We start from the raw sequence: 10872 nt of genomic DNA on the forward strand, positions 1-10872 counted from the left end.
AGGGCACGGCAAGCATTCATTCAATTATGTTTCGTGTAGTAAATACTTGACATGAATTCGTAATTAGGAGTCAATTTAGGGCTGAAAATGTGGGATGGTAAAGTTTTTAATGCTGCCATTATTGATTGATGACAGAAGAATTACCATGGCCGTTATCTCAAGTAAATTTGAAAAACTCAACAAGTAATTTTTTTGGTCGGTCAGCAAGTCAAAAAGTAATTGAACAAGAGATTAATAAGTCAACAAGTAAGATATTACTTACACTGCAGTGTGACCGCCCTACCCAAGAATTTTTGCAGAATAACGTAAAGAAATGAAAATTCGAACTTTCATTGAACCGAAAGTTAGAGAACAAGTGCAACAAACCTAAAGTAACTAGAAGTGTAAACCAGAACTATATTGAAAAACCGTTAAGTTGAGCCTTCATCAACTTGATGTGAATGGAGTTCTAGTTCACCAATCAGACAAGGTTGATTCTCAAGAGATTTCGGCTTCCTGATTCTCATGCGGTTCCTTTCATTCTTAGATTTTCAAAGAAAGCCGGATATCATGATGATTCTTCGTATCAAAGCATATGAAAAAGATGTTGCAACTGGATTTTGGAATAATTACGACTGTATATGGAGTTGCTATTGTCCTCTTGAAGACTGAAGAGGCCACGGCCAACCCTAGAAAAGAAGTGGACCTGGGAAGAGAAATCTGCCTGGGACATGTGCACCAGGAAGAACAAGAATCTGTAAGCCTACTAATCTTCAATGGGTGTCAGTCAGCCGAATAAGATTAGACTGCAAATAAACAGAAGAAGAGAAAAACCATGAATGCTTCACGTAAAACTTTTTATTACAGATCAATTGTTATTGTACAGGGGACTGGCATAAGAATGTTTCACCTTATATTGATATTGAGATATGAACAGATACTTACCTAGTCACATTAATGGAAACTGGCATACATCAGCTGCAGCCAATCCTCTTGTTTAGCAAAGGGCCTTACAAATCTTGTAGAGACTTTCACCATAAAACTTTGGTGTGGTTTTGCTTTTCTCCAAGTTCCCAACTTAGACAGTGTGCCCTGAGACGAAACAACTATCTGGTAAACTTTCTGAAAGTTTGAAGGGAATGCCAGAATATGATGAGCTGAAGATAGGCCTTCGTGCCACAACTCCATTAATAGGATTATCACTGTGAGTTATCAGTTCTCACGTAGGGCTTTTTCTTGTTCTTCCAGAACTCATCTTTCTTTCCCTTCTTCTTAATTTTCAACAACCCCATTTTGCTATTAATTATACCGAGTATAGCACTCTTGTCCTTCTTGTTCTTTCTTGCAGCTTTTACATCCAAAATTGCCCTAAGCTTCTCATAAGACCTGGCATCTGGCATTTGTCCACTTTTTACCATTTGCTTGTGGTAGAAAAATGCTCTTTTGAAATCACGAACACGGACATAGGCATAGATCATGGTCGAGTATGTTACAGAATCAGGTTTTAAATTGAGAGCTGCCATCTCTTTCAACAGCTGCGGCAACTTTGAGTGTTGCCCTCCCCGTGCATATGCATTCATCAGCATATTATATGTCATCACTGTTGGCTGCAAACCTATAATTCCAAATTCAGAAATCACATCTCTTGCTTCAATATAGTGACCTTGTTTAGCAAATCCATCAAGAAGAGTGTTGAATGTCACCTTAGTCCCCTCAATCTTCTCTTTGATCATCAATTTCCATATTTTCATCAACATCTGCGCGTCCCCAGCACGCCTAAATGCATCCAGTAAAGCAGTATATGTTTCTATGGAGGGCTTTAAGCCTTCTTTTTGCATGTTCTCAAATGCAATGTAAGCTTTCTCATGCCAACCACTGACTGAAAATGCATGAATGAGAGCTGTATAAGAATGTGAAGTTGGACTTATACCAGCTTTCTTCATCCTCAAAAATGCATCTGCAGCCATGTCACTCATCTTCTTCTGCCTCCCATACGCACTGATAAGACATGTATAGGATTTGACATTTGGCTCCAATCCCATATCCTGCATTTCTACCAGCAGCTTCTCAACAATCTCAGTCTGCATTTTTCTGCTGTATGCACTCATTAAAATATTGAAGGTGGCTGCTGTTGGTTTGACGCCTCTTGATTTCATCTCAGCAAAGAGACCTTCAGCTTCTTCAACTTGGTTGGAATTACAAAAAGCATCCATTAAAGTATTATAAACAATGGCATTTGATGAGATCCCTTTCTTCTCCATTTCTACTTGAATGATAAGGGCTTCACTTTTCAGCCCCTCATCACAGAATGATTTTATAAGAGCACCCAAAACTTCTTGACTCCATTTGACGCCTTTCCTATTCATTCTCTCAAAGAACTGCCATGAATCTTTTGCACTACGGCCAACTTTTCTCATGACAGTAATCATAATTGAACATGTCACATGATCCGGAAGTGTATTATTTGCTTCCATTGCCTCATATACCTCCCAAGCATCATCATACCTGAAATAAGTTGGCAGGTATTAGCAATGAATTCTAGCAAGTTGCGTTATAATCTGAAATCATTGCCAATTCGAGTTGCACACCAATAGCTATAGCTTTGCCTATTTTTTTTTATTTTTTTTCAACTAATAATTAAACCAGCTATATTAAGAAGATAGTATAATTCAAGTTTGCCTTGGGTCTACAGAAACATGCACAGAACAGAAAGCTGATGATCCAAACTGCCCGTAACTCATTATGTAATTTATACAACATACTTTTCTGCATAAAAATATTATATGTTAGTTAACTTATGACTTAATGTCAATCATTTTGTTGATCCTCATACTCTTCCTATGAACAAACTTATTGGTAAGCCTAGAATTCCTAATATCACTACAAATTGACCACAAACAACTATAGCGCAAACTAAAAAAAAAAGTATCAAGCATATCATACCTCTTAGAGCACATTAAGCCAGAAATTGCAGCATTATAAACGTGAACATCCCTGAACTCCTTCTTAGCTGGTAAATTCCTAAACAAAATCATCAACTTATCGCCCATTCCAGCTCTCCCCAACATGGGAAACAAAACTGAACACGCCCTAGGAGTAACTAGAGAAGTTTCCTGCAAACCCATCCACTCATAGAAATACAAGCAACCCATTAAAAGGCCCTCCTTGCCCATCAACTCCAACACTTTCACAGACTCTTTCTCACCAACCCTTCCTTCAAAACCTCCCAATACCTCTCCCAATGTCAAGTTTTGCGGCAACGTCCTTGCTTTTTGCAAAATTTCTTCGACAATTTCCTCAGACAACGCCCTTGAATCAAAATTCAATGGTCTGGCTTGTTCCCTTTGTTGTTCAAGCACTCCTTCGATGCCAGAGTCAGTTTCTGATTCGTCTACGAGTTGGGTATCGTCAGCTAAACGCCAAGAAGAGCGACGGTTCTTTTGAAGAGAGAGCTTGCCTTCACGTTGAGGGTCCTGGGTTGAACTGCGAGACTTGAAGAATCTGAGAATTGGATCATCTGGGTCCTCCTCTTCTTCTTCTTCTTCAAGTTCTTGCAGGTCTTCTGCTTCTTCTTCTTCTTCTTCTTCGTCGTCGTCGTCGTCTTGGAGAAAGGGAAGGAAAATGGGGGTTGAGGAGTGAGAATTGGGAGTGGGAGTGGAGGAGGAGGAAGCTGCGTGCAGAGAGAAAAGTCTGAGGTTTTTGGAGAACATAAAGAGGCAAGGGTTTGAGAAGGGAGAGTTTGGAGAGTGATTGTGAAGGAAGGGAAATGGTGGAGGAAGAGTGAGGTGTTGGCTTATGAGAGCCATGGTTTGGTTTTTTGGATAGGTTGCTGCTGGTACTAGCAAGCTAAGCACTACCTCCTGGGAAATGTACTGTTCGACAATATTGACAAGGAAGACGGACAGGCCCTAAACGGTGCGTTTTTTGGTTTGGGTTATGGCCGAAGAAGATGGGCTGCTGATACTTGGGCTAACATGTTAGAAATCCCAGTTTTGCATTACGTGTGATTGCACTTTAGAGAATGATGTTACACCCAAGGATATTCTTTGGACACCCTGGCCTCATTTTTACCCAAAATTTCACTTCTTCTACTCTTCTAACTTGTTTCCCTTGAAAAATCTGAAACAATTCTTTTAATTGGAAAACAGGAAGAGAAAAATGAAAAATTCTTGAACACCCAAACCCCTACTCCTTTCCTTTCCCTTCATGCCAACCGGTCGGCCATTCCCAAATACTCCAAGCATTTATCCATGCATATGAAGTTCTAAGTTTTATTTCCACCTTCTCCAATATCCTTTTTTTAAGGTTCAAATTCTCTAATATCGTTTGTATTTAAATAAACTACAAGAGAAAAAATTTGGGTGGGTGTCCAGTTCACTCTAGGATTCTGTTTCCTCTTTACAATAGGATAGATCGCTTTTGTCTTGTAGCCCAAACCGGGTGAAGAAAACTCTTTATAAAAAGGGAGCCCTACCCCATCAGCCAACAATTACGATCAAATTTCTACAATGGAATCGAATCAGCCATCACGATCAAATCTGAAACGCAAGATGATCTCCGAAGACTCCGATTCCGATTCCGGCAAACCCACAGCGGAAAAGAGGGTTAGGTTTCCAAAGGGGAAGAAGGCGAGGCTGGGAGATGAAGCGGTAAACATACGCAGAGCTGAGGACGACGAGGAGATTGAGATTGGGTTGGCGGACCCTCGTTCTGCCGCCAAAGAGCGAGAGAAGCGACGGAGCCAGAGAAATCACGGCAGGTTTGGGGAGGATGGGATTGGCGAAGATGTGTCCAAGGCGGAAGTTTCATACGAGGGATTGGACTCTGAGAACTTGATGGAGGATGGGATTCCAATAGAGCCTTTCAACTTGGACAAGGAGAGGGAAGAGGGTTATTTTGATGCGGATGGGAATTTTGTTGAATATGCCCCCAATGAGAAGAACCAGGTCAAGGATGCTTGGCTCGACAGTGTTGAAGCTGGTGAGACAAAATTATATGCTCGGAAAACAGAAGATGAAGATGAAGATGGTGATGGTGAAGATTTACCTTTGTCTGATGGTGATGATATTGGGAAGATTAAACGGCGCATTGCTGATGTGCTGGAGGATGGAGAGACTGTTTTGCAGGCTTTGAGGAGGTTGAAGGGAGCTTCTTCTTCTGCAAGGAACAAGAAGGAGAAGATGCCCGCTGAGACAAAGCGGGTTTTCGATCAGTTGACAGAGGATGCTGTGACCCTGATGGACAAGTATGGGGAGTACAATGTGAATCATGAGAAGAGGGAGATTTTTGAGCGTGAGGCTCAAGGGTATGAGAGTTTAGCTAGGGCAAGAAGCCAAGGTGCGGCATTGGGTACGAATAATGGTGCTGAATCTGCTGGAGATGAATATGATATGTTTGGTGAAGATGATGAAGAAGCAACTGCTCAAGCATCGAATTCGGATGGGGTTGGTCCGTCACAATTGGAGAATGATTATGTGTTTGATGAGTCTTCTGGGTACTATTATAGCAGCAGTTTGGGGTATTATTATGATCCATCTACTGGACTCTATTGCTCTGCTGCTTCTGGGCTATGGTACTCGTTCAATGAGGAGACTGGAGCATATGATGAAATCACTCACCATGACCAGGCGGCTGCTGCTGCTGCTGATGCTGAGACCGGTGCAAATTGAAAATTGATCGTTTAGAATTTAGATTCATATTGATGTCTACCTTTGTTTTCCTTAACAAAACAGAAAAGACGTTAGAAACTTCTGAAACTAATGGCCAAATATTGAAAAGGTCAAGAACTCTCAAATTATATAAGCCAGTTGCAATTCACTGTATTCAAATTACAGAATGGTTTTTTTTTTTTAAAAAAAATATTGTTGAGAACAAATGCCTACATAGATAATGCCCTTCATTTAATCTAAACCTACCTTTCATAGCACTTAACTTCCTAGAAAACTGTCTTCTCCATCTTGTATAGATTGGATGGTTTTTGTATAGATCAAACCATGTCAGGCCTCTGTGGAAGCAGAAGATTATAGAACTTATCATGCAAAAAGAAACTCTTTCCCCTGCTATCAACAGCCTTTTTCCACCCACACCATCCGCCGTTTACAATTTTCTTGTGCTCGTCGTTGCCGGTATAGTGAGGATCGAGTATTAGAAACGCACAATCTCCACTTGCTTCATTGTAATCAATTCCCAAGAGGGTATATGCAAGAACACCACCACCTGCATCCACATATTAAGTTATAAGAGAAGATTTCTTCTCTTTTATAGTTCTTTAATTGTTTCTGCAAAATTTCCATCCTATCTTTAACCAAGAGAAGCATCAAATATGCTAACCTATCATAATAGGTGTTCCTTGATTCTCAAAGTGCAAGGCCAGCTCTCGACATTTTTCTGGAAGCTCAGCTCCAGATCTAACATTTATGACTTTGCAACTAACCTGTTCAATACAAAAAACAATCGGGTTAAACCCCAAAGCATCTTATTTGAGAAATTACCAGTAAACCACGTTGATGATACGTACACCCAAAAGCTTGTCTAGAACAAAGCTCAATTCAATGGCGCCAATCCATTCGCGTGAACCAGTGAAAGAAGGATCTTTATCACCAATCTCTACAAGTGTCTGCTGTATTTCCCTGATATCACTTGGCTTGTCAGATCAAATCGTATGACACTGATAATTAGCACCAAATAGAAAGAAACGAGGAAATACATTAAATGATGTTGAAAGGTCAAAACGAAACAAGGGTTTTATTTATGGTGCGAATTTCTTTTCAGATTAACAGATTAACAGATTAACAGATGAGAACATTGGAATAAATTCAACTGACATACATATAAAAACCCAACTTTAAATAAAGTGGTCAGTAGGTCATGACGACTTCAAATATCTCTAAAATGTGGGATGAGCAACTAACTACCAAGAAGGGCTTCAAAAAGAATTAAATAGCAGAGCAAATCGAATTCTGGGGCACATTTCATACCTATGCGATGGAACTTCTACGGATGTATAATGTTGAAGTCTGAACCATGAAATTATAGTTTGTAGAGAACGATAAGCACAACCCCACCCCTAGCAAGGAAACAGAACAACACTTAATAGACATATTTACTAGAATTAATTGCGAAAATTCAACTTAAGCAAAGTTGAACATGTATTCTCAAAAGGATATTATAACTACTAGGTATGGGAGATTATGAAAATTACTGAATCATTAAATGCTTCTTGTAGATAATGGTAGTATTCATACGAGCCTTGCACCATAGACACACTTCCCCCTGAAACTGCATAAAGACACAATGGTTCCAAATAAAATTCCACTATTCAGAAGCAGGGAAAGGGAATATACAAAGAAACAAGACCAGCCACCAACCCCCACTGCTTGGAATCCCAAGGTGTACATCTTTGAGCAAAGTAGAACCTGATATTACCACAGAAATGTATCAAAATAGTGACTACTCCAAAAGAAAAACGAAAAGAAAAGAAAAAATACAACTTTTCTTTCTGGAAAGGGGATATTGGGGGAATAAAAGCCTTGCAACTGACAAATGGAGTTGCCTATCTAAAGGAAAATGGTTACCCTTCCGTGTCGGGTCACTCCTTATGCCATCCCCCGTAGAGAAATCCAGAGCGTTGGCAATTCTTAAAAGAGGCCGATCGAAAGGTAAACCCAGTCTTAAGTGTAAAGATTTCCTCACTTCAACTGCAGAAGCAAAGACAAGATTAAGAAAAGTAATCCTACGATCAAATTCCAAAAGAACCTTGTACAAGCTCCCTCTCTAAAAACCTGCATCTAAAAACATAGTACACCCTTTTCCACATTCACAAGCACTGAACCAAACGCTACATTTTCATCATGCAAGAAATGAAAGGATTTATTCTACCTCTTGACGATAAAAAAGAACAACCTCTAAACTTCCAGCTAGGAGCCACTTGAAATTATTCTACCCTAAATAGATTGTTCCCTGGAAGAAGAAAAGTTCAACATCACCACTGCCTACCTTGCTTCATTTCTGTTTCCCCATAGTTGAGTTCATAGACAACAGTAATTGGATGCAGAACACCAGGAGGGCTAAAGTGATAGGTATGTAGCTGGCAATGCAATAAACCAAATAGTTGTGTTCAGAATTTAAATAAAAATAATGGAATGAAAATACTACGAGAACAATATTCGGACTTACCACAGCCATGTCAAAAGAGGGAAGTTAGGTCTGGTTGTTCTGATAATCATTAATATACTAGCTTCTTTATATAATATTTCTATGAATGAGCATCAGATATTCTGGGAATTCCTAGATAGAGCTTAAGGTTTTCTAGCATGCCCACATATGTGCTAGTCCATAATTAGGTGAATGAATGCGAGCACAAGCACACTGTGAAAGAAAGTCTATATTTGAAATAAGAAGAGAAAATTGTATAGCGGAATGAGGTTAATGCCAATGAGACTCGTTCTTTTGATTATAAAAAAGGAAGGAGAGAAAAACGGTTTCTTAGAAAAAGAAATTTTGGTAAACCCAAAGCCCTGAATTGTGAAGCGTTAAGGGTTCACCAACCAACAATTGGCCTTTGACCAGAAGATGTCCTTATGTATCCCAATAGCAGGCAGCATGCACATGGAAAGAGATAGTGAAACAGAAAAGATTCACTTGTACAAGAGATAATCTTGTTTTTTCTCAATTTTAGGGTTCAATTAGTAGTCATGTCATAGAATACAAGAAATGGTTTGCCTTACCTGAGGATGTTGCGCTAACAGGTTCGGCAGGACTGTATTTCCCACTAAATTAAACTGATCAACCAACCCTGGGATAATTAACTTTGAAACTGCATGCCTCAGTGGGAGACCCTTGACTGCGTAGCAGAGCACTTCTAGCTTATAATCTACCACCAAAACTCTGGCTTCTTCCAAAGCTGAAACCACATGTTTTAGATTCCATTACAAAGCTTCATACTCGAAAATAAATATGATTATGTGATTAAAATTCAAAGCAATACCTGGAAAATATTCTGCAATAGGTGCAGTAGACTTTTCAGAGTTAACTGACCTATTCAGCAGAACACTCACTTGGATTCTATCTGCATGCTAAGCAGGAAAGGTATTCAAAAATTGAATTCCAATATCCATTGTTATTGCTGAAAGAAGATAAAGACAAACTACCCAAATAGTTGCGTTCCAAGATCCAACAGAAGCAAACTAATGCCCCAATTAATCTCTTACTCTTTTTCTTACCTCAGCAGAATATACTGGTGAGCCTTTTTTACTTTCCAGACAGAAGTGCGAACATGATAAAGAATCTGCATCAGAATTTTGAGCTCTTTCATCCAAAAGTTTGACATTTGAGAGATCTGTGTCAAAATCCAAATCTACACCACGAAGGATGACAGGTTGAGGTACTTCAGCAGAAGTTTTTCTTAATGCTTCTACCATGCATGCAATCTTTGGATCTTTGAACTTGGCAACAACTGCTTCAGTTGCACGCTGAAATATCTTTTCCAAATCTAATAAAACAATACACGAGAAGTGAACATTCAAATCAATTCCGATGAACCGCATGGAATGAATAGTGGATAAAGTTTGTCAAATTGCAAGTATGAAATTAGAAATGAATGAGAAGGTCTGAGGGAAAAACTGAAAGGTGAAGATGAACCATTCTGGCTCATAGTTTCGTTAACTGACACTCAACAAAGCTTTATTCTTTAAAGAGGTCAATTAAACAAATAAAATTATTAATGCCAGATACTTTAAATTTTTGTAGCAAAAACCTCAGTAATGTATACACTTATAGGTGTAGTAATTCTAATAACTCCGTGAATCTAAATTTCTAGATTTACATAAAGGTTACTTCAGTAAACATACTATGCACAAATTTTATTGAGTAAAAGCTCCTGAACTTAACTTCCCACTTCTGCTCTGAACAATCAGTAGCTCATCTAGAACTCGAAGCCAACCAATTCACAGAAGAAACATAACAAACTACAAAGCATGAACTGCTCAATCAAATTTCTGAATGCAAATTACGTTCTAAAAAAATGCACCACCGAAACAACTTACCAAACGGCTTGTTTACTGGATAATAGATCGGCAACTTAAGCGGAAGCTCACATCGGAGCAGACAACCCCTCTCCCAAATATACTTCTCAGGATCATCTTCATACAACACGTTAACACATTCAAAGCTCTTAGAACTCTCGGACACGAAAAACTTTATGTCGCCGCCGTTCAAATCCGCAACAGCTCCAATTACTTGTTGACTATCCATTTTTTCTCTTTCACCGCAGAAAAGCTTTCGCAACCTTCGAGCCGCAGCAATAGCCTTGCCGGCGTTCTTTTCAGCATCGGAATTTGCAAATATCAATGCTCCGATCACCTCAAATCCTTTCAACAGTAACGTTCGAAGCTCTTCTGCTCAGGTAACGGAAACTAATCAGAGTTTGAAATGATGTTCGAGAAGACAGTACAATTATTGAATTTCTGTAATTTTTTTCTCTGGAAACAAACTGAAATTCGGTACCTGATTCTCTGTGGTAGTCTGGAGAGGAGGCATCGGTGTGGATGCATCTGAGGGTGGAGACGACGGTAAGTGGCGGGAAGAATGGGGATCCGATCAGCCATTGGAGGCCGGGTTCGTTCTTGTAGAGCACAAGCTTAGAGCAGAGAACTCGAACGCTTGTATTCTCGTACACGTTCTCCATTTACTACTGACTGTGAGCTTTGCCAAATGCAGAGCTGCTCGTCTTCCCGATTTCACTACCGTTTTCGGCGGAAGCCGAAATTTGATAACTGACAAACGGAGAGGGTCTGACTCCCAAAAATATTTTTTTTCAAAAGAGAAAAGCAAAGCGGAGAGTACTACTGCTCATAAGCCATTGAGCCCAGTGATTGATTAATCGTTGTACTTTGG

At 39.5% G+C, this 10872-nt stretch overlaps 3 protein-coding genes across 5 annotated transcripts; 1 reads left to right on the plus strand and 2 right to left on the minus strand.

The window, feature by feature from the left end:
* Nucleotides 1-216: 216 nt before the first annotated feature.
* EMB1006 (Pentatricopeptide repeat (PPR) superfamily protein) lies at nt 217-4186 on the minus strand. 2 transcript variants are annotated; one of them, XM_088252973.1, is made up of 3 exons: nt 2923-4186; nt 925-2484; nt 217-703 (listed from the first exon to the last, which is right to left on the minus strand). In XM_088252973.1, exons 1-2 carry the CDS (start codon nt 3783-3785, stop codon nt 1179-1181), a joined length of 2169 nt encoding a protein of 722 aa, XP_088109099.1. In that variant the 5' UTR covers nt 3786-4186; the 3' UTR covers nt 217-703; nt 925-1178. The 2 variants fall into 2 exon arrangements, with proteins under 2 accessions (XP_088109099.1, XP_021807656.1); XM_021951964.2 differs by having other exon boundaries at nt 217-785.
* Nucleotides 4187-4345: 159 nt separating this feature from the next.
* On the plus strand, nt 4346-5815 carry LOC110751493 (uncharacterized). Its single transcript, XM_021951966.2, has one exon. It carries the CDS (start codon nt 4488-4490, stop codon nt 5646-5648), a length of 1161 nt encoding a protein of 386 aa, XP_021807658.1. The 5' UTR covers nt 4346-4487; the 3' UTR covers nt 5649-5815.
* Nucleotides 5278-10806, minus strand: LOC110751492 (Peptidase C78, ubiquitin fold modifier-specific peptidase 1/ 2). 2 transcript variants are annotated; one of them, XR_015835755.1, is made up of 14 exons: nt 10483-10806; nt 10023-10373; nt 9201-9469; nt 8966-9053; nt 8706-8881; nt 7975-8065; nt 7554-7676; nt 7347-7394; nt 7181-7257; nt 6957-7045; nt 6497-6608; nt 6310-6412; nt 5895-6195; nt 5278-5698 (listed from the first exon to the last, which is right to left on the minus strand). XR_015835755.1 is itself a non-coding variant. In XM_021951965.2 (13 exons), the coding sequence occupies exons 1-13, from the start codon at nt 10661-10663 to the stop codon at nt 5966-5968; spliced, it is 1938 nt and encodes a 645-aa protein (XP_021807657.2). In that variant the 5' UTR covers nt 10664-10805; the 3' UTR covers nt 5836-5965. The 2 variants fall into 2 exon arrangements, 1 of the variants encoding a protein (XP_021807657.2); XM_021951965.2 differs by lacking the exon at nt 5278-5698 and having other exon boundaries at nt 5836-6195; nt 10483-10805.
* Nucleotides 10807-10872: the final 66 nt, after the last annotated feature.

Source organism: Prunus avium, chromosome 5, assembly GCF_965620075.1.
Source record: "Prunus avium chromosome 5, drPruAviu1.hap1.1, whole genome shotgun sequence".
In the NCBI taxonomy this organism is placed as follows: Eukaryota; Viridiplantae; Streptophyta; class Magnoliopsida; order Rosales; family Rosaceae; genus Prunus; species Prunus avium.

Coding starts and splice junctions, on each gene's coding strand:
- EMB1006 (XM_088252973.1), bottom strand. CDS start 3,785: ATGGCTCTCATAAGCCAACACCTCACTCTTCCTCCACCATTTCCCTTC. Junction 2,485..2,922: donor GGCTTAATGTGCTCTAAGAG/GTATGATATGCT, acceptor AACTTATTTCAG/GTATGATGATGCTTGGGAGG.
- LOC110751493 (XM_021951966.2), top strand. CDS start 4,488: ATGGAATCGAATCAGCCATCACGATCAAATCTGAAACGCAAGATGATC.
- LOC110751492 (XM_021951965.2), bottom strand. CDS start 10,663: ATGGAGAACGTGTACGAGAATACAAGCGTTCGAGTTCTCTGCTCTAAG. Junction 9,470..10,022: donor TCCAGTAAACAAGCCGTTTG/GTAAGTTGTTTC, acceptor TTGTTTTATTAG/ATTTGGAAAAGATATTTCAG. Junction 9,054..9,200: donor CACCAGTATATTCTGCTGAG/GTAAGAAAAAGA, acceptor TTTCCTGCTTAG/CATGCAGATAGAATCCAAGT.